Source organism: Meles meles, chromosome 21, assembly GCF_922984935.1.
Source record: "Meles meles chromosome 21, mMelMel3.1 paternal haplotype, whole genome shotgun sequence".
NCBI lineage: Eukaryota > Metazoa > Chordata > Mammalia > Carnivora > Mustelidae > Meles > Meles meles.
Genome location: NC_060086.1, coordinates 27,870,243 through 27,888,567, shown reverse-complemented (window position 1 = coordinate 27,888,567; position 18,325 = coordinate 27,870,243). Strand labels below are relative to the sequence as shown.

At 43.4% G+C, this 18,325-nt stretch overlaps 1 protein-coding gene across 1 annotated transcript in view; it reads right to left on the bottom strand.

Moving 5' to 3' along the window:
* DNAH3 (dynein axonemal heavy chain 3) overlaps nt 1-18,325 on the bottom strand; it is a 184,499-nt gene that overhangs the window by 119,962 nt on the left and 46,212 nt on the right. The window contains exons 18-23 of the mRNA XM_045992949.1: nt 17,489-17,700; nt 13,355-13,446; nt 8,964-9,078; nt 6,301-6,417; nt 5,305-5,484; nt 3,968-4,104 (exon numbers count right to left, since the gene is read on the bottom strand). Coding sequence (XP_045848905.1) covers nt 3,968-4,104; nt 5,305-5,484; nt 6,301-6,417; nt 8,964-9,078; nt 13,355-13,446; nt 17,489-17,700 — 853 coding nt within the window. The remainder of the gene's footprint in view (nt 1-3,967; nt 4,105-5,304; nt 5,485-6,300; nt 6,418-8,963; nt 9,079-13,354; nt 13,447-17,488; nt 17,701-18,325) is intronic.

Genomic DNA, 18,325 nt, shown 5'->3' with positions numbered 1-18,325 from the left:
AAGCAAAGGAAGGTGGCAACTGGAGTCTCTTTTGAGAACTTCTTTTCCCAATGAGGTTATATTCTCTAAAGGGAGAGGAGACCCCAGGAACACCAGCCATGTTCTAGAGTCTTTTTTAAAAAGGCACATTCTTGGGGCGCCTGGGTGGCTCAGTGGGTTAAGGCCTCTGCCTTCGGCTCAGGTCATGATCCCAGGGTCTTGGGATCGAGCCCCGCGTTGTGCTCCCTGCTCAGCGGGGAGCCTGTTTCCTCCTCTCTCTCTGCCTGCCTCTCTGCCTACTTGTGATCTCTGTCTGTCAAATAAATAAAAATAAAAATCTTTAAAAAAAAAAAAAAAAGGCACATTCTTTTTCACCATTTTTCATCTGGGGCATAGAGCGTGGACACAGTTTTGACTCAGAGCAAGAGAAAGTAACAAGCTGGTATATATGAATTCAATATGATTCGGGCGTAGGATACTACCTTTTGGAACAGTGGTTCTGAACTTTGTCTGTACTTTAGAATCACCTGTGAAGCTTATTTAAAAAATTCCAATGCCAAGGTTGCACTGCCCAGAGTTTCTAATATAATTGATTTGGGGTTGGGTCTGGGGATTGACAGATTGATTGATTGATTTGAAAGATTTTATTTATTTATTTGACAGAGACAGACACAGTGAGAGAGGGAACAGAAGCAGGGAGAGTGGGAGAGGGAAGAGCAGGCTTCCTGATGAGCAGGGAGCCCAATGTGGTGCTCGATCCCAGGACCCTGAGCCGAAGGCAGATGCTCAACCACTGAGCCACACAGGCACCTATGGGGATTTATATTTTTAAAATCCCAGGTGATTCTAATATACAGTCAGTACTGAGAAGGAGAGAGAAGACCTCCTTATCTTTCCTTATCTCAAAGTATGATATGTCACAGGTGTGAAATAAGAAGTATGCTATTAATGAACCTATCTGATGTGTACAACAAAGGCAAAAGGAATGTAGGTAGAATTAAATTTCCTTACATTTTATAGCCCACTGACAAATACTTGAGACAGGCAGAGTGTGACATTCCTCCAGGAACTCACAACTGTCTTAATGTTAATGCTTTGCTAAAGGCAAAAAGCAACCTTTGCTTGACAATAGCCAGACCTCCAGGATCCTGTAAGTCTTAACACATGACAATCCTTTTGGAAACTTGCTTTGTCTCTACCCCACCCCCCCAAATTTACAAGAATACAATCAATTGCTCCTCATAATCCTAGGGCAGCTCTTTCTGCCCATGGGTCCTGTCTCTGTGCTTTAATAAAACCACCTTTTTGCACTGAAAACATCTCAAGAATTCTTTCTTGACTGTTTGCTCCTGGACCCCACAACACATCACATCACTATACATGCAGAGGCTCTGACCATGTATTAAGTTAGAAATGATAAGCTCATTCTCTTGCTCAGCTCCTTCAAGCTGCAACCACAAACCATTAGGAAATACTAAAGGTATAAACCTTTACTGTAACCACCAAGCTGAAAGTCCCATAATGGAGGGACCACGCAATTACGGTCTTTACTGATTATGGTGGATTATAAAAATGGCCACAATATTTATGACTCCTCTCTACAAGAAGTAGAGTCTGTTTTCACATGTCTCATACTTGGCCTGGCTCTTTGTCCTGCTTTGGCTGTAGTAAATTGTAGTAAGCATAATAGACCGTAGTAAACATAAACTCATGTAAGTTCCAAGCCTAGATCTAGCTGGCCTTGGGAATCCCACTACCACCACTATGTGAATAAACCCAGGCTAGCTTTCTGGCCCAACCATCCTGTTTGCCCCAGCCAAAAGGAAGCCAACCACTAGACCAGCGACTGAAGCCATCAGCTACCAGCTGGCAAAAGTCATATGAATGAGCCTCATGAGACCTTTGGAACCATCCAGCTGAGATCAAAGGAACCACCTGGCTAGACCAGAAGAACCATCCAGCTGAGCCCAGCCTTATTTGCAAACCCACAGAATTGTGAGCTAAATAAATAGTTGCTGTTTCAAGCTTCTATGTTTTGGGGAGGTTTGTTACACAGCAAAGCAAACTAATGCATTATAGCTGCAGTGTTGAGCAGGTAGGAGGAGCTCAATAATTGTTTGTTGACTGACTAACTTACCAATAGTTAATGATATCCATTTCTCCCACTGCCAAGTAAAATTCAAACAGGTGGTCTCTATGGATTTATCATGTGTGATAAAGCATATGGCTCAATGGCCATAAGAGTCATTATTAAAAAAACTCATATACCCAACATAATATCGTTATTTAGCACTCTGCATTTTCAAGATAAAATTAATTTCAAATATGTGAAATTATTCAATAACATTTTCCAAAGTGTTTTCTCAGAGTGCTTGACTTTATTCTGTAAAAATGCATAAACACACATTAAGAGTGTCTTAATTAAATTAAGAGTATCTTGTCTCTACAAGAGAGTGTGTGTGTATGTGTGTGTGGTGTAACATAGGGAGCAATGAGGCTTAGAGATGTCAGATAACTCCGTATTTTGTATAGACTGCCTGGATTGAATTCTGGCTTGTCCATTTACCAGTCTTATGTTTTCTGGCAAGTTACTATTTCCTTGTTTGTAAAAGGGAGATAATAATAATGTTTTTAACCTCAGAGGATTCTTGTGAGTTTAAATAAGTTAATGCAGGTAAGGCACTTAGGGCAGTGTCCGGACATACGGGAAATGCTGTGACGGTGTTGGCTATTGCTCATATTTTTTTTTTTTTGCTCATATTTTTATAAGGAATAACACTAGTAGGAATAGGACTAAAAGCCCAAATCTCAAGGGTTTCCTCTTCCTAAGTTTTGTGCTTCCAAACTGAAGTTCCTTCCACTATTTGTGCTGTATTCATGTGATCCAATCCTGAAGACATTAGCCATATATGGCTAGCTACATCACAAAATTAATATCAAATGAATAAAAAATTCACTTCCCCAGGCACACCAGGACATTTCTGAATCCTACACAAATCACTTTTTAAAAATTTGTGGTGGGGGCGCCTGGGTGGCTCAGTGGGTTAAAGCCTCTGCCTTCGGCTCAGGTCATGATCTCAGGGTCCTGGAATCGAGCCCCGCATTGAGCTCTCTGCTCAGTGGGGAGCCTGCTTCCTCCTCTCTCTCTGTCTCCTTGTGATCTCTGTCTGTCAAATAAATAAATAAAATCTTTAAAAAATAAATAAATAAAAATTTGTGGTGGAAAGCAAGAAACTAACTTTGTCTCCAAATAAGGGAACACTGAAATTTCCTTTTCTTAAAAGCACATTGGGATCAAACCTATATCCAAATGACATGGAGTGACCATCCATGGTGGGCTAGACATGGACAGATTATCAGGAGCGAGGACCCTCTTTTCTGGAACAAGCCCTCTAAAATGACTTTGACTTTTATGTAGAAGAACACTGGTTCTTGTGGAGAAAAAAGAGTCAAATATTTATAAGCATACCTACCAGAAACTACAACATTTGATGGAAAAGAAATTCAACTGACATTTCTTAAACAGTTTAGAAAGCCAAATGCTTTACATGCATTATTTCACTGATCTACATAAATATATGAGTAAGAGCCATTACTGTATTTCTATTTTACAGTGGAGAACCAAAGGCTCAGAAAGATTTGCTAGGATCTCTATTAATGAGTGCAAGAACTGGGACTCAAACCAAAGTCTGTTTAACTCCAAAGTCTAGGCTCTTAATAATGACTACTGTATCCCTTCAGTTGGGTATTGAACCACGATGGTTGGCCACGATGTGGACTTGGCCCCTACTGGTGTCCATTCAACTTCATTCTAAGTAATGACCATGAAGACATGCCCTCCCCCTGAGAGTGGTCTTGTGGAGAATGGAGAACCAGGAAAGACTATGAAATAGGTTGGTAGAAGCCAACTCTCAAGATGAAAAAAATGTAATTCTACCTATAAATGGGTCAAAAAGGCAACTCTGAACAAAAGAAAAGTACCAAATACCTGGGAAAAAACAGTCTCTTCTTCTCCAAGTAATCATTCAGCCCCTTCTGGATGTCCTCCAACAGAAGGTTGGCTTCTTGAAGCTTCTCAGCCATCCTTGGCTGGTCTGCTGCGACCAGAACCCTGTTATCTTTCACCTAGGTTCCATCAGAAAAAAGTGAGAATCACCATGGGGGTCCCAAATTCTGAGACTGATCATTGCAATGAGTGTACAACCAGTCCAACAAATACTGACTTCCCGGCCCAGCTAACTTAGCCTCCTGACCACGCAAGGGTGAAATGCTCATACAACACGATTCTATTCCTTTGGACGCGTTTGGCTCCTCCTTCTACAAAAAACCTTCCATTTTGTGCAACTCCTCGGAGTGACCTTTTATTTGTTAGATGCGATGCTGCCTGATTTAGGAATTGTTTAATAAAGTCAATTTGCTCCTTAAAGTTTAAAATCAACCAATTTGATCTTTAATAACTAAGATCAGTTGAATTTGTGTTACTTAATATTTGCAACCAAAAAAATCTGAATACAGAGCTGGAAGAAGCAGGATATCATGAATCCTGGCTCCACTTGCTGGGCAATATAAATGCCTACTAGAGCGGATAAATTTTCTTGAAATATGTTCTCTACAAGGGAGCCCCAATGGAGCACATTTGGCTTCAAAAAGGAAAAAGATATCATCTCTTAATAGACACTCCTGATTGCCTCGTATACCCAGTGAACTCACCCATCAAGGCTTGTTTCCAATGTTGCTCCCCTTTGGAGGACTTCCTTGACACTGCCAGGCAACGAAACCACTCTCCTGCGTTCTAAAAGCTGTTTGTATATATACTCCTACAATAGTTCTCCTATTTACCTAAGACTCTCTCCTCACAAGAGAGTGACTAGGCAGAAATCATATTCTAGTCATCTTCAAGTATTTTGACTGTTAATTCAATGCCGAGTACCAAGTAAACATTTGTTAAATAAGTAACTGAATATGGAGGAGAATTTGAGTTCTAAAATGACCCTCAATCTATAAAAGTTTTATTGCATTATCCTGTGACAAAAGTCTCCTACCTTGTTAGGAATGAGAGCTAAATTATACAGACTGCTAACAGTTGCCTTTAGGGAGGTAGGCTTTCAAAAGGTCTCCATTCTCTGTATTACATATTTTTATGTTCAAATGTTTAGTAACAATAAGTTTCAAAATCAGAAAAAAAATGTATAAAAATATTGAATTTGGAAAAAATCTAGTTTACTTATAAATTTCAAGGGATATGGTTATGATGCACAATGGGGAACATCTGTATGAGATCCCACATTCCTGATGGTGCGATGTGCTAGGAAGTTAAAAACTTACCGCTTGGGACATGAGTGATTTCCAGTAACTATCAACGATGGAAAATTTCCTGCCCTCTTCTGGCATCTGGGCTATGATGTCCTCTGAACTGAAGATCGGTTCCAGGTAGAGCCAGGTGGCTTGGCATTTCAACCAGGCATCCAAAATTTCCTGCACACGAACCAGCTTTTCTTCCCACTTCTGTGAATTTAGCATTTCATATCTGAATCATTAATCTGCCACTCTGCAACACAGGCCCACTGACTGAACAAATTGGATGGATTCATTCATTCATTTGCTCATTCACTTGTTTAGCAAATACTTGTTGAGTATTTGCCCCCTATGTTCTGGTCATTGTTCTAGGCATCGTGGATTCAGCAAAGAAAGTAACCAACAAGCATCCTTGGCCTCAAGTAGTTCTTTTTCTAGTGGAATAATAACAATAATAACAGCCATAATACTTCCTCTGTGACCAGAGATGGTCTGAGTGCTTTATGTAAGTGAAACCAATTAATCCAACAGATTTATGAGGAGATATTATTACAAAACTCATTTTACAGATGCAGAAATGGGCATACAACTTGTCCAAGAACCAAGGAACTTGTCCAAGGCCATATAACAAGGGGCGAAGCCAGAATTTGAACCCAGGCAGTCTGGTTCCAGAGTCTGTGCCCTTAGCTTATGCCATTTCTATAAACAGTGAGCAGAGGAGGCCAAACCTGTACCCTTGTGTAGTTTACATTCTAGATTACTCTAGCCCCTAAAATACTTTCCAAATGTATTTTTATTCAGTGCATTAAAATCATCTCCTCTTCTCTTTTGGCAGACTGTTGCAAAGACACAGTGTGCCATATGCTTACTTGGATGGTTATGGCTTTCAGTCTTGTGTTATTTATTTTTTCCGATCAGGAAAGACTGAGCTTCTTTGTTAAATGAACTTAAAAATCTTCTCCCTCCTCCAACAAACCCAGAGCTAATAATGAGACATCACAAACCCTCCACCTCATTTCCTCTTACCCGGCATTCTGCTTCTATTGGTTTGATGAATGGGGAGCCACACATGGTCTGGGTCTTTATCACGTGATCATCAAGTAATAACTGAATGTCATCAACTGCACACAAGATGCTTGTATCCTGCAAAAGAAGATTTCCTGAGCTGTCAAAACCACAAGACCCCCCCAATTTTCATGCTGATCTCCAAAGGCCCCACAGCTCTGCTGTCCACCCAAGTAGGGCAGAAATCTGTCTCACAAAGGATGGAATTTCTATTTTCTTCCTTCAAAGTGTGCGTGTGGTTGTCTTTTTTTTTTTTTTTTAAAGATTTTTATTTATTTTGACAGAGAGAGATCACAAGTAGGCAGAGAGGCAGGCAGAGAGAGTGAGAGGGAAGCAGGCTCCCTGCAGGCCAGAGAGCCCGATGTGGGACTCAATCCCAGGACCCTGAGATCATGACCTGAGCCGAAGGCAGTGGCTTAAACCACTGAGCCACCCAGGCGCCCTCTTTTTTTCTTGTTTTTTTTTTTTTTTTTTTAAGATTTATGAGACAGAGAGAGAGAGAGAGAGAGAGAGCACACAAGTAGGGGTAGGGGTAGAAGGAGAGGGAGAAACAGGATTCCCAATGAACAGAGAGCCCTATATGGGGCTGGATCCCAGGACCCCAGGATCACAGACCTGAGGCAGACACTTAATAATTGACTAAGCCACCCAGACACCCTTCCTGGAAAGTGTTCTTAAAGACATTTATTCTCAACCTCTTTTGCAGAAATCAAACATGATCCCAGCCCGTACCTGTAACTATTATCTGTTGGGGATCGGCAGGGCGGGGGGAAGGGGTGGGGGAGAGCATGTTATTCTATCTTCTCTATGTTCCTACTTCCCTGGCCCCTTGCTTTGCTGGCAAGCTGATCCTCAGATGGGTTCATCTGCTAATCTCAATGGTTGGCCCTTGACCTGTGGTTCCCAAACTGTGTGCTGAGAGGCTGCTGGGCACTGCAGCCAGCTCAGAAATTTCATTCAAAAATGAAATACAAATTTTTTTCTTTCAATTTATATGTATTTTTTAAAAGCAGTTGTGGATAGGATACAACTACTTACTAGAGTTGTTTGAACCTAATTACTTCATAAACAAAGCTGTTAGGAATTTCTTTTGGCCCAGGGAGGGGAACTATGAAAAAAGTACTAAGACACAAAAGGCACCACAAACAGAAAAAAGTTTGGGAACCTCTGCCTATACTCTAGGGGTTTTTGTTATTGTTTTTTAAAGATTTTATTTATTTATTTATTTGACAGACAGAGATCACAAGTGGGCAGAGGGGCAAGCAGAAAGAGGGCAGGGTAGGGGTTGGGGAAGCTCAGCAGAGAGCCTGACGCGGGGCTCGATCCCAGGACCCTGGGATCATGACCTGAACCGAAGGCAGAGGCTTTAACCCATTGAGCCACCCAGGCACCCCTATACTCCAAGTTTTTACTAGTAGTGCAGGTTACTATGCCGTGAAGTTCAGCTCCTATGAATGGCACTCTTTTTCCTGGGCCACCTTGGTGAGCCAAGCTGAGAGGAGTCTGCCCCTCTTCTGGCAGGTCTGGCCTTTCTGGCTCTGATTTCACTTCCTTGAAGCCTACATCTGGATGGCTAAATTGGGGCTAGGATATATTCTCTCATCTACCTTCTACTAGTAGCTCTGCACTGGAAGGTGTGTCTAGCGTTTAATAAAATGATACTGTGACTCCCTTTGCCTGTCGAGCCTTGTCTATTAGCTGCATCACTCAAAAACTCTTAAGATGGGACCAGTGTAACTGAGCTGTTCCCAGGTTCCCCAGCTTAACCCTTCAACCCAGCCCAACAGCCTCCAGCCATATCTAATCCCATCAGAGGGTAGAGCACCAAGCTGCTGACGCCCTCCCGGGCCTGGTCTTGCTGAGAGAGGCCCCGGTTCTTTACCCTTGCATTGGCTCAGCTACAGTTCTTATCCACACGAGATGGAGGCAACGTGACCATTCGAAGTAAAGCAGTGGAGATGTCACAAAAAGCTAACATGCAGCCTGGGGGACAGGGAGATTCTCAACCCACACTGCAAGTTAGAAAAAACAGGGCAGCCTGAAAAGAAATATATTTTGAGATGCTCTAAGGATGCTCCTGAAGGGCAGCGGTGGGTAAGCCCTCCCTGAGGTGCTAATTCAGCAGTCTCGTTCAGTTCCTTTGCACTGAGAAAGCTTGTTGCTCTGAATCAAAAGGCCTTTCTCATTTACAAAATGCAGCCTTCCTGTGGGGCCTGGGAGGAAGAATGACTGGCACATGAAGGCAGATGGGAGGAAACAATCTAATGCACAGGATAGTGATTACAGACAACAAGACCGCATTAAAAACTCCAAAGTTGCTAAGAGACTGATCTTAATTGTTCCCACCACAAAAAAGAAATGATAATTATGTGACATCACAGAGCTGTTCGCTAACACTAGGGTGGTGATCATATCGCAATACATAAATGTATTAAATCAACACTTGTACACCTTCAACTTATACAATGTTGCATGTCAATTATAGCTCAATAAAAATAAATTTTAAAAAAAGATGTTAGGGATCCTTCCTTCCTGAGCTCTGTTGCAATTCTGAATGACTACTCTCAGGAAGCTATAATAAACGGGCTGCTGCCAGGGGGTTGGGTGGTGGGACCAACACTCACAGTGTCTCTGTACTTCACGAAGTTGAATGTCATGTTAACCCAGTCTGACTTCATTTTCTCCAAGTTTTTCTCCAGGGAGTATTCCTTACTGGCGGCTGCACCAATGGGCTCCAGTCTAAAGAGAACACAGCAACAGCAACGTCAACGGGAGAAGGGCAGTGAAAACACGGCAAAGGAGGAATTGCGGTTCACCCTGAAGACAAATTTAAAAGGCCCTTAATTTTACAAAAATGTTTACTATCCAACTCGAAGATGCACCAGCTAGCTCCGATGTTTTGCAGGGTTTCTTACCCTCAACACTAGCAGCCTGTGGGCTATATTATGGGCTGAATGGTACCCCCCAAAATCATGTGTTTAAGTCCTAAACCCCAGTATCCTAGAATGTGAGGTTCCCTATTTGAGATAGCGTCTTTAATGAGGTAGTTCAGTTACTGAGTAACGTATAGCGTTGTTGATCACTATATTGTACACCTGAAACTACTATAACACTGTGTTAACTCTAACGGAAAATTGTTTTATTTCTAAAATTCATTTAAATTCAATTAGCCAACATATAGTACATCGTTCATTTCAGAAGGAGTGTTTGACCAGGTGGTGGGTAATAGGGAGGGCACGTGTTGCATGGAGCACTGGGTGTTGTGCAAAAACAATGAATACTGTTACGCTGAAAAAATAAATAAATAAATTATAAACTGTTAAAAAAAAAAAGGAGCGTTTGAAGATTTATCAGTTGCGTATAACACCCAGTACTCATCACACTGAAATTAAAATTTTAAAAAAGAGGTAGTTCAGTTAAAATGAGGTCATTAGGGTGGCTCCTGATCCAATATGACATGTGTCCTTACAAGAAGGGGAGATTAAGATAGACACACGCAGAGGGAAGACCATGCAAGGATACAGGGAAAAAGTGGCCTTTTGCAAACCAAAAAGAGAGGCCTCAGAAGAAAACAATTCTGCCAACGCCTTGAACTTCCAGTCTTCAGAACTAGCCGAAAATAAGTTTCTGTTGTTTAAGCCACACAGCCTACGGCATTTGTTATAGCAGCCCTAGCAAAGCAATCTAGGGTGGGAGAGGGGGCAGTCCTATACATTGCAGGACGTTTAGCAGCATCCCTGGGCTCTACTCAAAGGTGACTCCAGTAGCAGACTCCCCTGTTCCCCCCTCTTCTCAGTTGCGGCAGCCAAAAATGTCTCCAAATATTGTCAAATGTCTCCTAGTTGGGGGTGAGGGGAGGTGTCCCCAGTTGAAAACTACTCCTTCAAAGCCATTAAAACAAGACCTCCTTTTCCCCCATTTGCATTTACTCCTTACTCCAGAATTATTATTCTGACTTCCTATCTGAATCTTAGAACTTCTGTTAACCTACCTGATGGCTTTGCTCTACTTCTTGTTCCTACTTATTTTTTTTTCTTACATAATCTCTACACCCAATGTGGGGCTTGAACTCACAACCCCAAGATCAAGTCGCGTGCTCTACCAAATGAGCCACACACTTACCCCTGTCCCCACCTTTTTAAAAACCACTGCTATTTTCCTGATATGCTGGGTCCACATCTATAGCCTTTCTGTTCCACGGAAAGAGGGAAGACAAGTTTCTTTCTTCGTGCTTCCACCTGGGGAGATGGGTCCTAAACTCAGGTGTGACCTGGGAATTGGGAAGAACCCAGAAGCCAAGTCCTTGGAAGGAGAAGGAGGGGTTATTCTCTCTGCCTTAGTACTTGTCTTTCATTGCAAGCTGACTGCAGAAGCAACAATCTGGTCTTTCCAGGAAACCGAAGCCCAGATGAAGCAAGTGCTGTGCCCAGAGCCACACATGCAGCTGGGGAATGCCAGAACCAGGTCTAGACACCAGTTCCTCCGGCTTCTAATCTAGTGTTTCTTCCTCCTCCACAATGTATCTTTCCCCCTCTCCTTGTCAGAAGGAGCAAGAGAATTATTCACATGTGGTCAACCAAATAGGACCAGCTGAACAGAGCTGAAAACCCTTGTGCAGCCTCATTCAGGACAGGGGAGGAGGCACATTCCAAAGCATGACTAATCAAGACCTCAGCAGCAGGGTCAGCATCCTAAATGTGGCCTTCTTGGGAGATGACCACAATGAGTGTGCATGTAGGAAATAATTAATAGAAGCAGGTGCCAACCCAGGTGGGTGTGAGACAAGGAGGCTGGCTGCGTGGCCTTGACCAAGTCACTTGACAGTCCTTGGGTCCCCCCATCGGCATACACCCGGGATTGTTGGTATAATTATTAAGTAAAATGTTTGCAACATGCTTTAGGACTTATGATTTTGCAAATAATTGCATAGGGGAAGGATTAATGGGTTTGGGAGTCCTCGGAGCCCATCAAGAGTTTATCTTACGCAAAAGGGCTAAAGAAGCTGGTGAACTCTGTACCACATGTGATAACACTGCATTACCTGTGGGATGGGGTATAGAGGGACGTCCCAGCTCCCTCCCAGGTAGTGGCTGAGAACTTCGATGTTAACTCAGTTCAGGTTACACGCCTTGTCTCCTAAGCCCCACCAAAACTCTAATCACCAGCTACCAGTCTTTTTCCTACTTTACCAAATGAGGAGACTGAGATACAGAGAGGTAAAGGACTTGGCCAAGGTTTTACCACGTTTGGGTTTGTCATAGTGAGCCCACTGGCATGGAAAGCGGCACAGTTACTGTGTGTTCACTTGGTTTTTTGGTCTCCTTAGACGGGTTTGTTCTTTAGGTGGTACAATATGGCTCTGGAGTCAGCCAGTCTGGGGTTAGGTCTTGGTTCTTTCAGTTACTACTATGACCTCTGGCTAGTTACCTAACAACTCGGATCAACTTATTTCCTCATTTGTAAAACAGGGATAATAATAGTAGCTACAACCTTAGGTTCGAGTGATGGAGAAGTTGGTTAATGTTTATTAAATTCTTGGTCCAGCGTAAATATTCAATAGCTGGTATCTCTTAGAAACATCTTCAAGGGGGAAAACGTGGCCTTTTAATGAAATAACTCACACTTGGTAGAAAGGCATGTGTCTCCAGGTTGCTCCTCAAAGACAGCCTGTGATGGTGGTGGGGGGTGGTGTGGAGAGCATCAGAGCATTCAGGTGGCAGAGAGATTTGGGGGCCTGGGAGCACATTAGATTAGACCCATCATCCCCATGGGAATGGAGAGGGGGAGATGGCATGCAGAATCACCTAGAGCAGTGCTGCCCATTTGAGATAAAAGGTGAGTACCCCACTTTAAAGTTTCCAAGAGCCATAATTTTAAAAAGTAAAGAGAGGGGCACCTGGGTGGCTCAGTGGGTTAAAGCCTCTGCCTTCCGCTCAGGTCATGATCCCAGGGTCCTGGGATCGAGCCCCGCATCTGGCTCTCTGCTCAGCGGGGAGCCTGCTTCTCCCTCTCTCTCTGCCTGCCTCTCTGCCTACTTGTGATCTCTGTCTGTCCAATAAATAAATAAAGTCTTTAAAAAAAAAGTAAAGAGAAACGGGGGAAATTAATTTTAATAAATTAACTCGGTATATCCAAAATATTACCATTTCAACATGTGATCAATATTAAAACTTATTATTTTGCTTTTTTCCTTAATTAGCCTTTGAAATAACTGCCAGCACCTCTAATTCAGAATAGTTTCATTTCAAGGGCTCAGAACGATATGTGGCTGGTGGCTCCCACACTGGAAGGTGCTGACCGGAAACACTGGTTAAAACACAGATCGCAGGGTCCACGCCCAGAATTTCTCATTCAGTAGACTGGGATGGGGCCTGAGGATGTGCATTTCTAACACGTTCCCAGGGGATGCTGATGCAGCTGGTCTGGGGACATGCCCGGAGAAGCAAGTGTGTCGAGTTAGACCTGAACCCCACTGTCTAACAGGGATTCTAGTCAACGTAATACAGCACCTCCCATCTTCTGCCCTGAAAGAGGTGCAGACAAATCATCAGAGTCCTCAGAATATCTGCTCCTGAAAATAGCAATTCAAATAGCACCAATTCTTGCAAACAGACTCCAGGGGCATTCGGAGAAAAGGAGAAAGCAAGTGAAGAATTCTATCACTTGACTGTGTTTTTCAGACTCCTAAGGGCTCAGAGAGCCACTCCTGTTTGTTTAAAAGAGGAAACTGAAGCCCATGAAGGTGGAATGGTTTTACTTGAAGTCACTTAGACCTGGGCTTGGAGCTCAGTTTCCAAGAACTTTTTTTTTTTTTTCTCCCTTTGAAATAAAATCTGACTCAATTTTCTAGTCACAATCTGTCATCCACTCGGCAACTGAAAGTGAGTTTCACCAGGAACTTAAGTCACCCTGAACCAGAAGGAGAAAAACAGCCCAGTAGGAGGCCAGTCATATCTTGTGGGGATTCAGATACTTGGACTGAAAAACTTCCTGAAGGGGGGAGGGGGAGTCTTACTTGTCAACGAATTTGCCGAACCCGTATTCCAGCATATTTGAGAGGCAAGTTGTTTCTGTGGGCTTTATTTCATAGCCGACAATCTCACTGATCTGCAGAAAAGAGAGGAAAACAAATGCGTTTTGTCCAAGGTAGTAGCGCTGGCCAGTAGATTTTCCATGACGAGAGACGTGTTCTACTCCCCGCGGTGCCTTATAGTAGCTGCCAGTCACATTTGGCCATTGAGCCCTGGAAATGTGGCCAGTGTGACTGAGGAACTGATTTTTAATTTTTATTTAGTTTTACCTACCTTAAATTTAAACAGCTGTACAGAGCTAGTAGCTATTGAATTGGATGGTGTAGGTCTAAAAAAAGTGGGAGGCAGTCTAGGGCCCACACTGAATTCTATCTGGCTTACTGGGGATCACTGCCTATCAACACTTGCCTAGTGCCAACTTGTGAGTACCCAGAGGGGTGAAACTGGATCCTGGTTTTTGTGCTCCCAGAGCCTAGTGCAAAGCCTGGTCTATGACAAAAGCTACAGTAGGTGTTTGCTGAGTAAAAGGAGAAAGTTATGAGCACATGGGACAGGCAGACCCCTCAGTTCTACAATCTGAGGATGCTGGGAGGGAAGAAGAAACCCCCTCTGCCCAAATATCTTCCTTTCTACCTCAGCATGCTAACTTGCTGGAATGGTTAGCACTCATGCCCATTCCCATGGTGTAAATACTACCCCAATCATGTCTTTTAAGTGAAAATATCCCTGAGAAGGTCTCAAATGAAGTCTCGTAACGGCTTTGAACACTTTTCTCAAGGACTGAGCAATCTGGGAGGATGAGGGTTCCATGTGCTCGAGAGGAGTAGGAGGACCTGAAGGATAATGAGCCTCTAGGAGAAACCTCACCTGCTGCCCTATTTTGTCTCTGTCCAGTCCCAGGAGGATTACAGGATGTCAGAGGGGGAAGGAATATGAGAGCTGGGGCCTGTTGTGTTTTATTTAGCCATGTGTCCCTGAGGCCTGGCATTTAATAAGAATCAGTAAGTGTTTATGGAGTGAAAAGATGCGTGAACCAGCTAATTCAAATGGCTTATCAATTGGGTCCTGAGGACACTTGGAGGACCACCAAGATAATAGAAATCATAGAAGTAATTAACATTTATTGAGGGCTTACTAGGAAGTAGGCAGTGTTTTAAGACCTTTATGCACTTATTTCATTCCCCCAATATGATGAAGAAGATACAAATGTATTATTATTCCTATTTACATGTAAGGACATGGAGACAAAATAAGTATCTTGTCCAGCTAATAAATGGCAGAATTGTGACTTGGACCCAGTTCTGCCTAAAAAGCTCTTCTCTATCACATCTAGTGAGTGTCTCAGGTCGTCTCTGTACAGCTGTGAAAGTTATACACTGCATAACTCTAAAAAGTACAATTCACAGTGTAGTTCATAAAAACCGCTTTTCCCCGAGTTGCGGAGTGCACAACCTGCACAACTGTTCCTGGTGACCCTGGACTTTGATTTACTCTCTAATACTTGAAAGTGCTCTCTCTAGGATTAAATGACATAACTATGTGAAGCACTTGGCATAATACTTGGCCCATAGGAAAGACTCAGAGATTAGTAGTTTTTTAAAAATTCCTTTTGTTAATTACAGAGACTAACAAAGCATCTGTTCTTCTAATTCTAAAAGCCTACAGCTGCCCTGTCCAATAGGGAGCCATCAGCTTCTTGTGGCTATTGAGAACTTGAAATGTGATTAGTCCAAACTGAGATGTGCTCTAAGTGTAAAAGCATACCACATTTCAAGGACTTAGTAGGAAATATGTGGGAGAACACATTTTTATATTGATTACCTATTGAATATTTTGAATATGTTTGGTTAAATAAAATATATTTATAAAATTTGTGCCTTTTTTTTTTAATATGGCTACAAGAAACTCTAAAATTAGACATACAGCTCGTATCATTTCCATTGGGCAGCACTGTCCTAGAGAACCAGCTTTGGTACACATCAGTGTGGTTTCCTCTTAAGGTCAAATGTCACCCTGTTCATCTTGTTTTAAACCACAGTAACGACCGCTTTGCTGATATTTGTGCCCTAACCCAAGGGACTAGCCCTTCCTGCTTAAGTTCTGGGAAATGATCAGAAACCACAGCACAGCCGCCCCACACCCCATGTCCCCAGAAGATCCATCCTGTAGCCTTAAGAACTAGAGGTGGTTTAACCTTCACAGTCCCCTGCCACAGCCAGAATCAGTGCATATAGATCTCCTGCGTTAGGCATCAGGGCAGAGAATGGCTCCCCCAGGTTGGTGGCTATCAATGGGGTGGTGTGTGGTTTGACCTACAGTGCAGGCAGGAAGGGCTCTGTGTGTATTTGGTGATCTGTCTCCTTTCTGAGCTCACTTTTAATTGTTCAGGCCCCTGGGTTTCCACTTTAGGGGCTCATTACTCAGGATCCCCCACCTGGGTCGAATACTCTGCTCTTATCTACAGTTTACTAATCCCTTTAACCTGATATCTCTTGCCCCATTTCCCCCAGGCAAACAGACCTAGATTGCAATTCCCTCTCTCACCACTTACTAGTCTTGTGACAATTTACTTTCTCTCTCTAAGCCTCAGTTTTCTTAAGATCTGTGAAATCAGACGATAGTCCCTGCTTCAGAGGGCTGTTGGGACGATAAAATGAGGGAATCCACACAAAGTATATAACGCAGAACCTAGTTCATTGTTGGTGTTCAATATGTTTGAGCTATTACTGTTACGCTTTTTAATTCCCGAGTTTTTCCAATCTGTCCATCTAAGTGATCTGCAAATGAGAATTGTGAATGTCTAGGAATGGTTGGGATTTTTAACGTGCCCCCATGTGAAAAGAGCATCATTACAGGGAAAGCACCAGGCTGAGGAGTTTCCTGGGATGGTTGTTTAAATGTGCCACTGACGAGGGCACTTTCTGTAGTGTCATCTCATGGAGAGAACCCACCATTACCAAAGGCAACTTGTCTATCCAATCTCCCCAGCCCTCCAAATGGGTCAAAGTTCTATTTGGGCTAGGTCCATGGGGAGAGGCACCCTAGGAGCACCTTTAAGTGGGAGCACTTCTGCTGGGGCAAGAAAAGACCAGAAGTCTGCTCAGATGAACCCTCCCTTGCCCTCCTTTATACCCTTTGCTTAGGTGTTGCATTTCAAGACTTTCTGGGAAATTACAAGCAGTTCCTTTTAACAGAAAACTTCAGGATCTCTCACGTATCAAGATCTCTGTATTCTCAGAGAGATCAAAAGGCTCCCAGCTCAGACTTCATTCTCTGAAAGGTAATGGGTGCGCTGTCAGATTGGGTCCTTCCAGACACCCGACCTCAGTCATGTGCATGGCTCCCAGAGAGGAATTCCAGGCCAAATCATAGAGAAAACTGCCTACAGAAAGCCAGTCTCATCTCCACCTCCACACAGAGCAACTCCTCAGTAGAGGACGTTTCAAGGCCATGGCTAGCCCTTGAACGTGGTGACTATTTTAGAAACACAGCGAGTTTTCTTTTTTCTGCTTAGTGTTCACACCGCACTTATCACCCTCACACTTGGTTGCTTATAAAAGTCCCAACTATTTTTAGGGAGAATATTTATTATTCTCATTTATAGACTCAAAGGACTGAAAGAAGAGTGAAATGTTATTTCTGAACATAGCCTGTTGGACAGTGAGGCTCTACAGTAGAGTCAGCCCAAGCAGAAACCATCCGGCACTGTCAGGAGGCCACCAGAAAAGGTGTGGCTCTCTCTTTTGTCTGTCTTAGGTCAAAGGACAAATCAAGGTCCTTCCCACTGTAATTCAGTGCCCTCGTCACCCTTTAGGACCCTGAGCAGCCATTTGCTGAGGAAGGCAGATAAGGAAAGACTTTGTGGTCACTGGCTGGAGCATACTTAACCATCAGCAACAGGGGTCCCCAAAGAAAAGGGTCGGTGGACCTGTTCATGTGAAGAGGCAGGCATTTCTGCCTGGTCCCTTCCTCTTCCCATTACTGCCCCTTTAGCCTCAAGTAGATTCTCCCCTTCAGAAAGGAGAAGCTTGACCCAGTATTGGTTCCTGCCTTCCAAAGGGCTACCAGGACTAGGTATAGGTTGGGGATGGATTGGGCTGGGTAGGGGTGACAGGGACCTGCTGCCAGTGCCGTTCCTTCATTCCTGGATTGCAGGAGATGCTGAGGATAGGGATGTGCTGCTTGAATTTATCAATCTTGACTTTCACATTCTCGGCTAACCGTCTGGGTGCGGGTACATCAGCTAGGGTCTTGGTCAATTTATATATCGTTCTCCACATATTCCCTATTTCCTCTGAGATCTCCTCAGCATTCAGCAAGAAGAGGGGTCCTGAAATAGAAAACATGGGTTGAGGGAAGGGTCAGACCCATCAAGTGGAGGTTAGTCCTGTGTACTTTTAAGCCCCCAAAGTTAGAATGGTGTCTATGGTATGGATATTGGAACAGGCACAGGCTTTGGAGTTGGGTCTGGATCTGAAACCTCTCCTTAGTTGATAAAATCCTAGGGGTGTTTCCCCGAACTTTTCTTTTCTTTCTTTTTTTTTTTTTAAAGATTTTATTTATTTACCTGACAGACAGAAATCACAAGCAGGCAGAGAGGCAGGCAGAGAGAGAGGAAGGGAAGCAGGCTCCCTGCTAAGCAGAGAGCCCGATGCGGGGCTCGCTGGGATCATGACCTGAGCCGAAGGCAGTGGCTTAACCCACTGAGCCACCCAGGCGCCTCCCCGAACTTTCTAAGCCTCAACAGTGTCACCTATGACACAGGGGTGATAATGGACAGCCTGGCAGGTGATCGTGAGCATTAAGTGAGCTAAGTGGCAAACACAATGCCTGGCACGTATTGCAAGTGCAGTTAGGGAATCGACTATTAGCAGTGGTTACAGATGCTATAGCAGTGGTTACAGATGCTATTATAGAAGCAGTAAAGATGCTCCACAAATCCTGTGAAATATTGA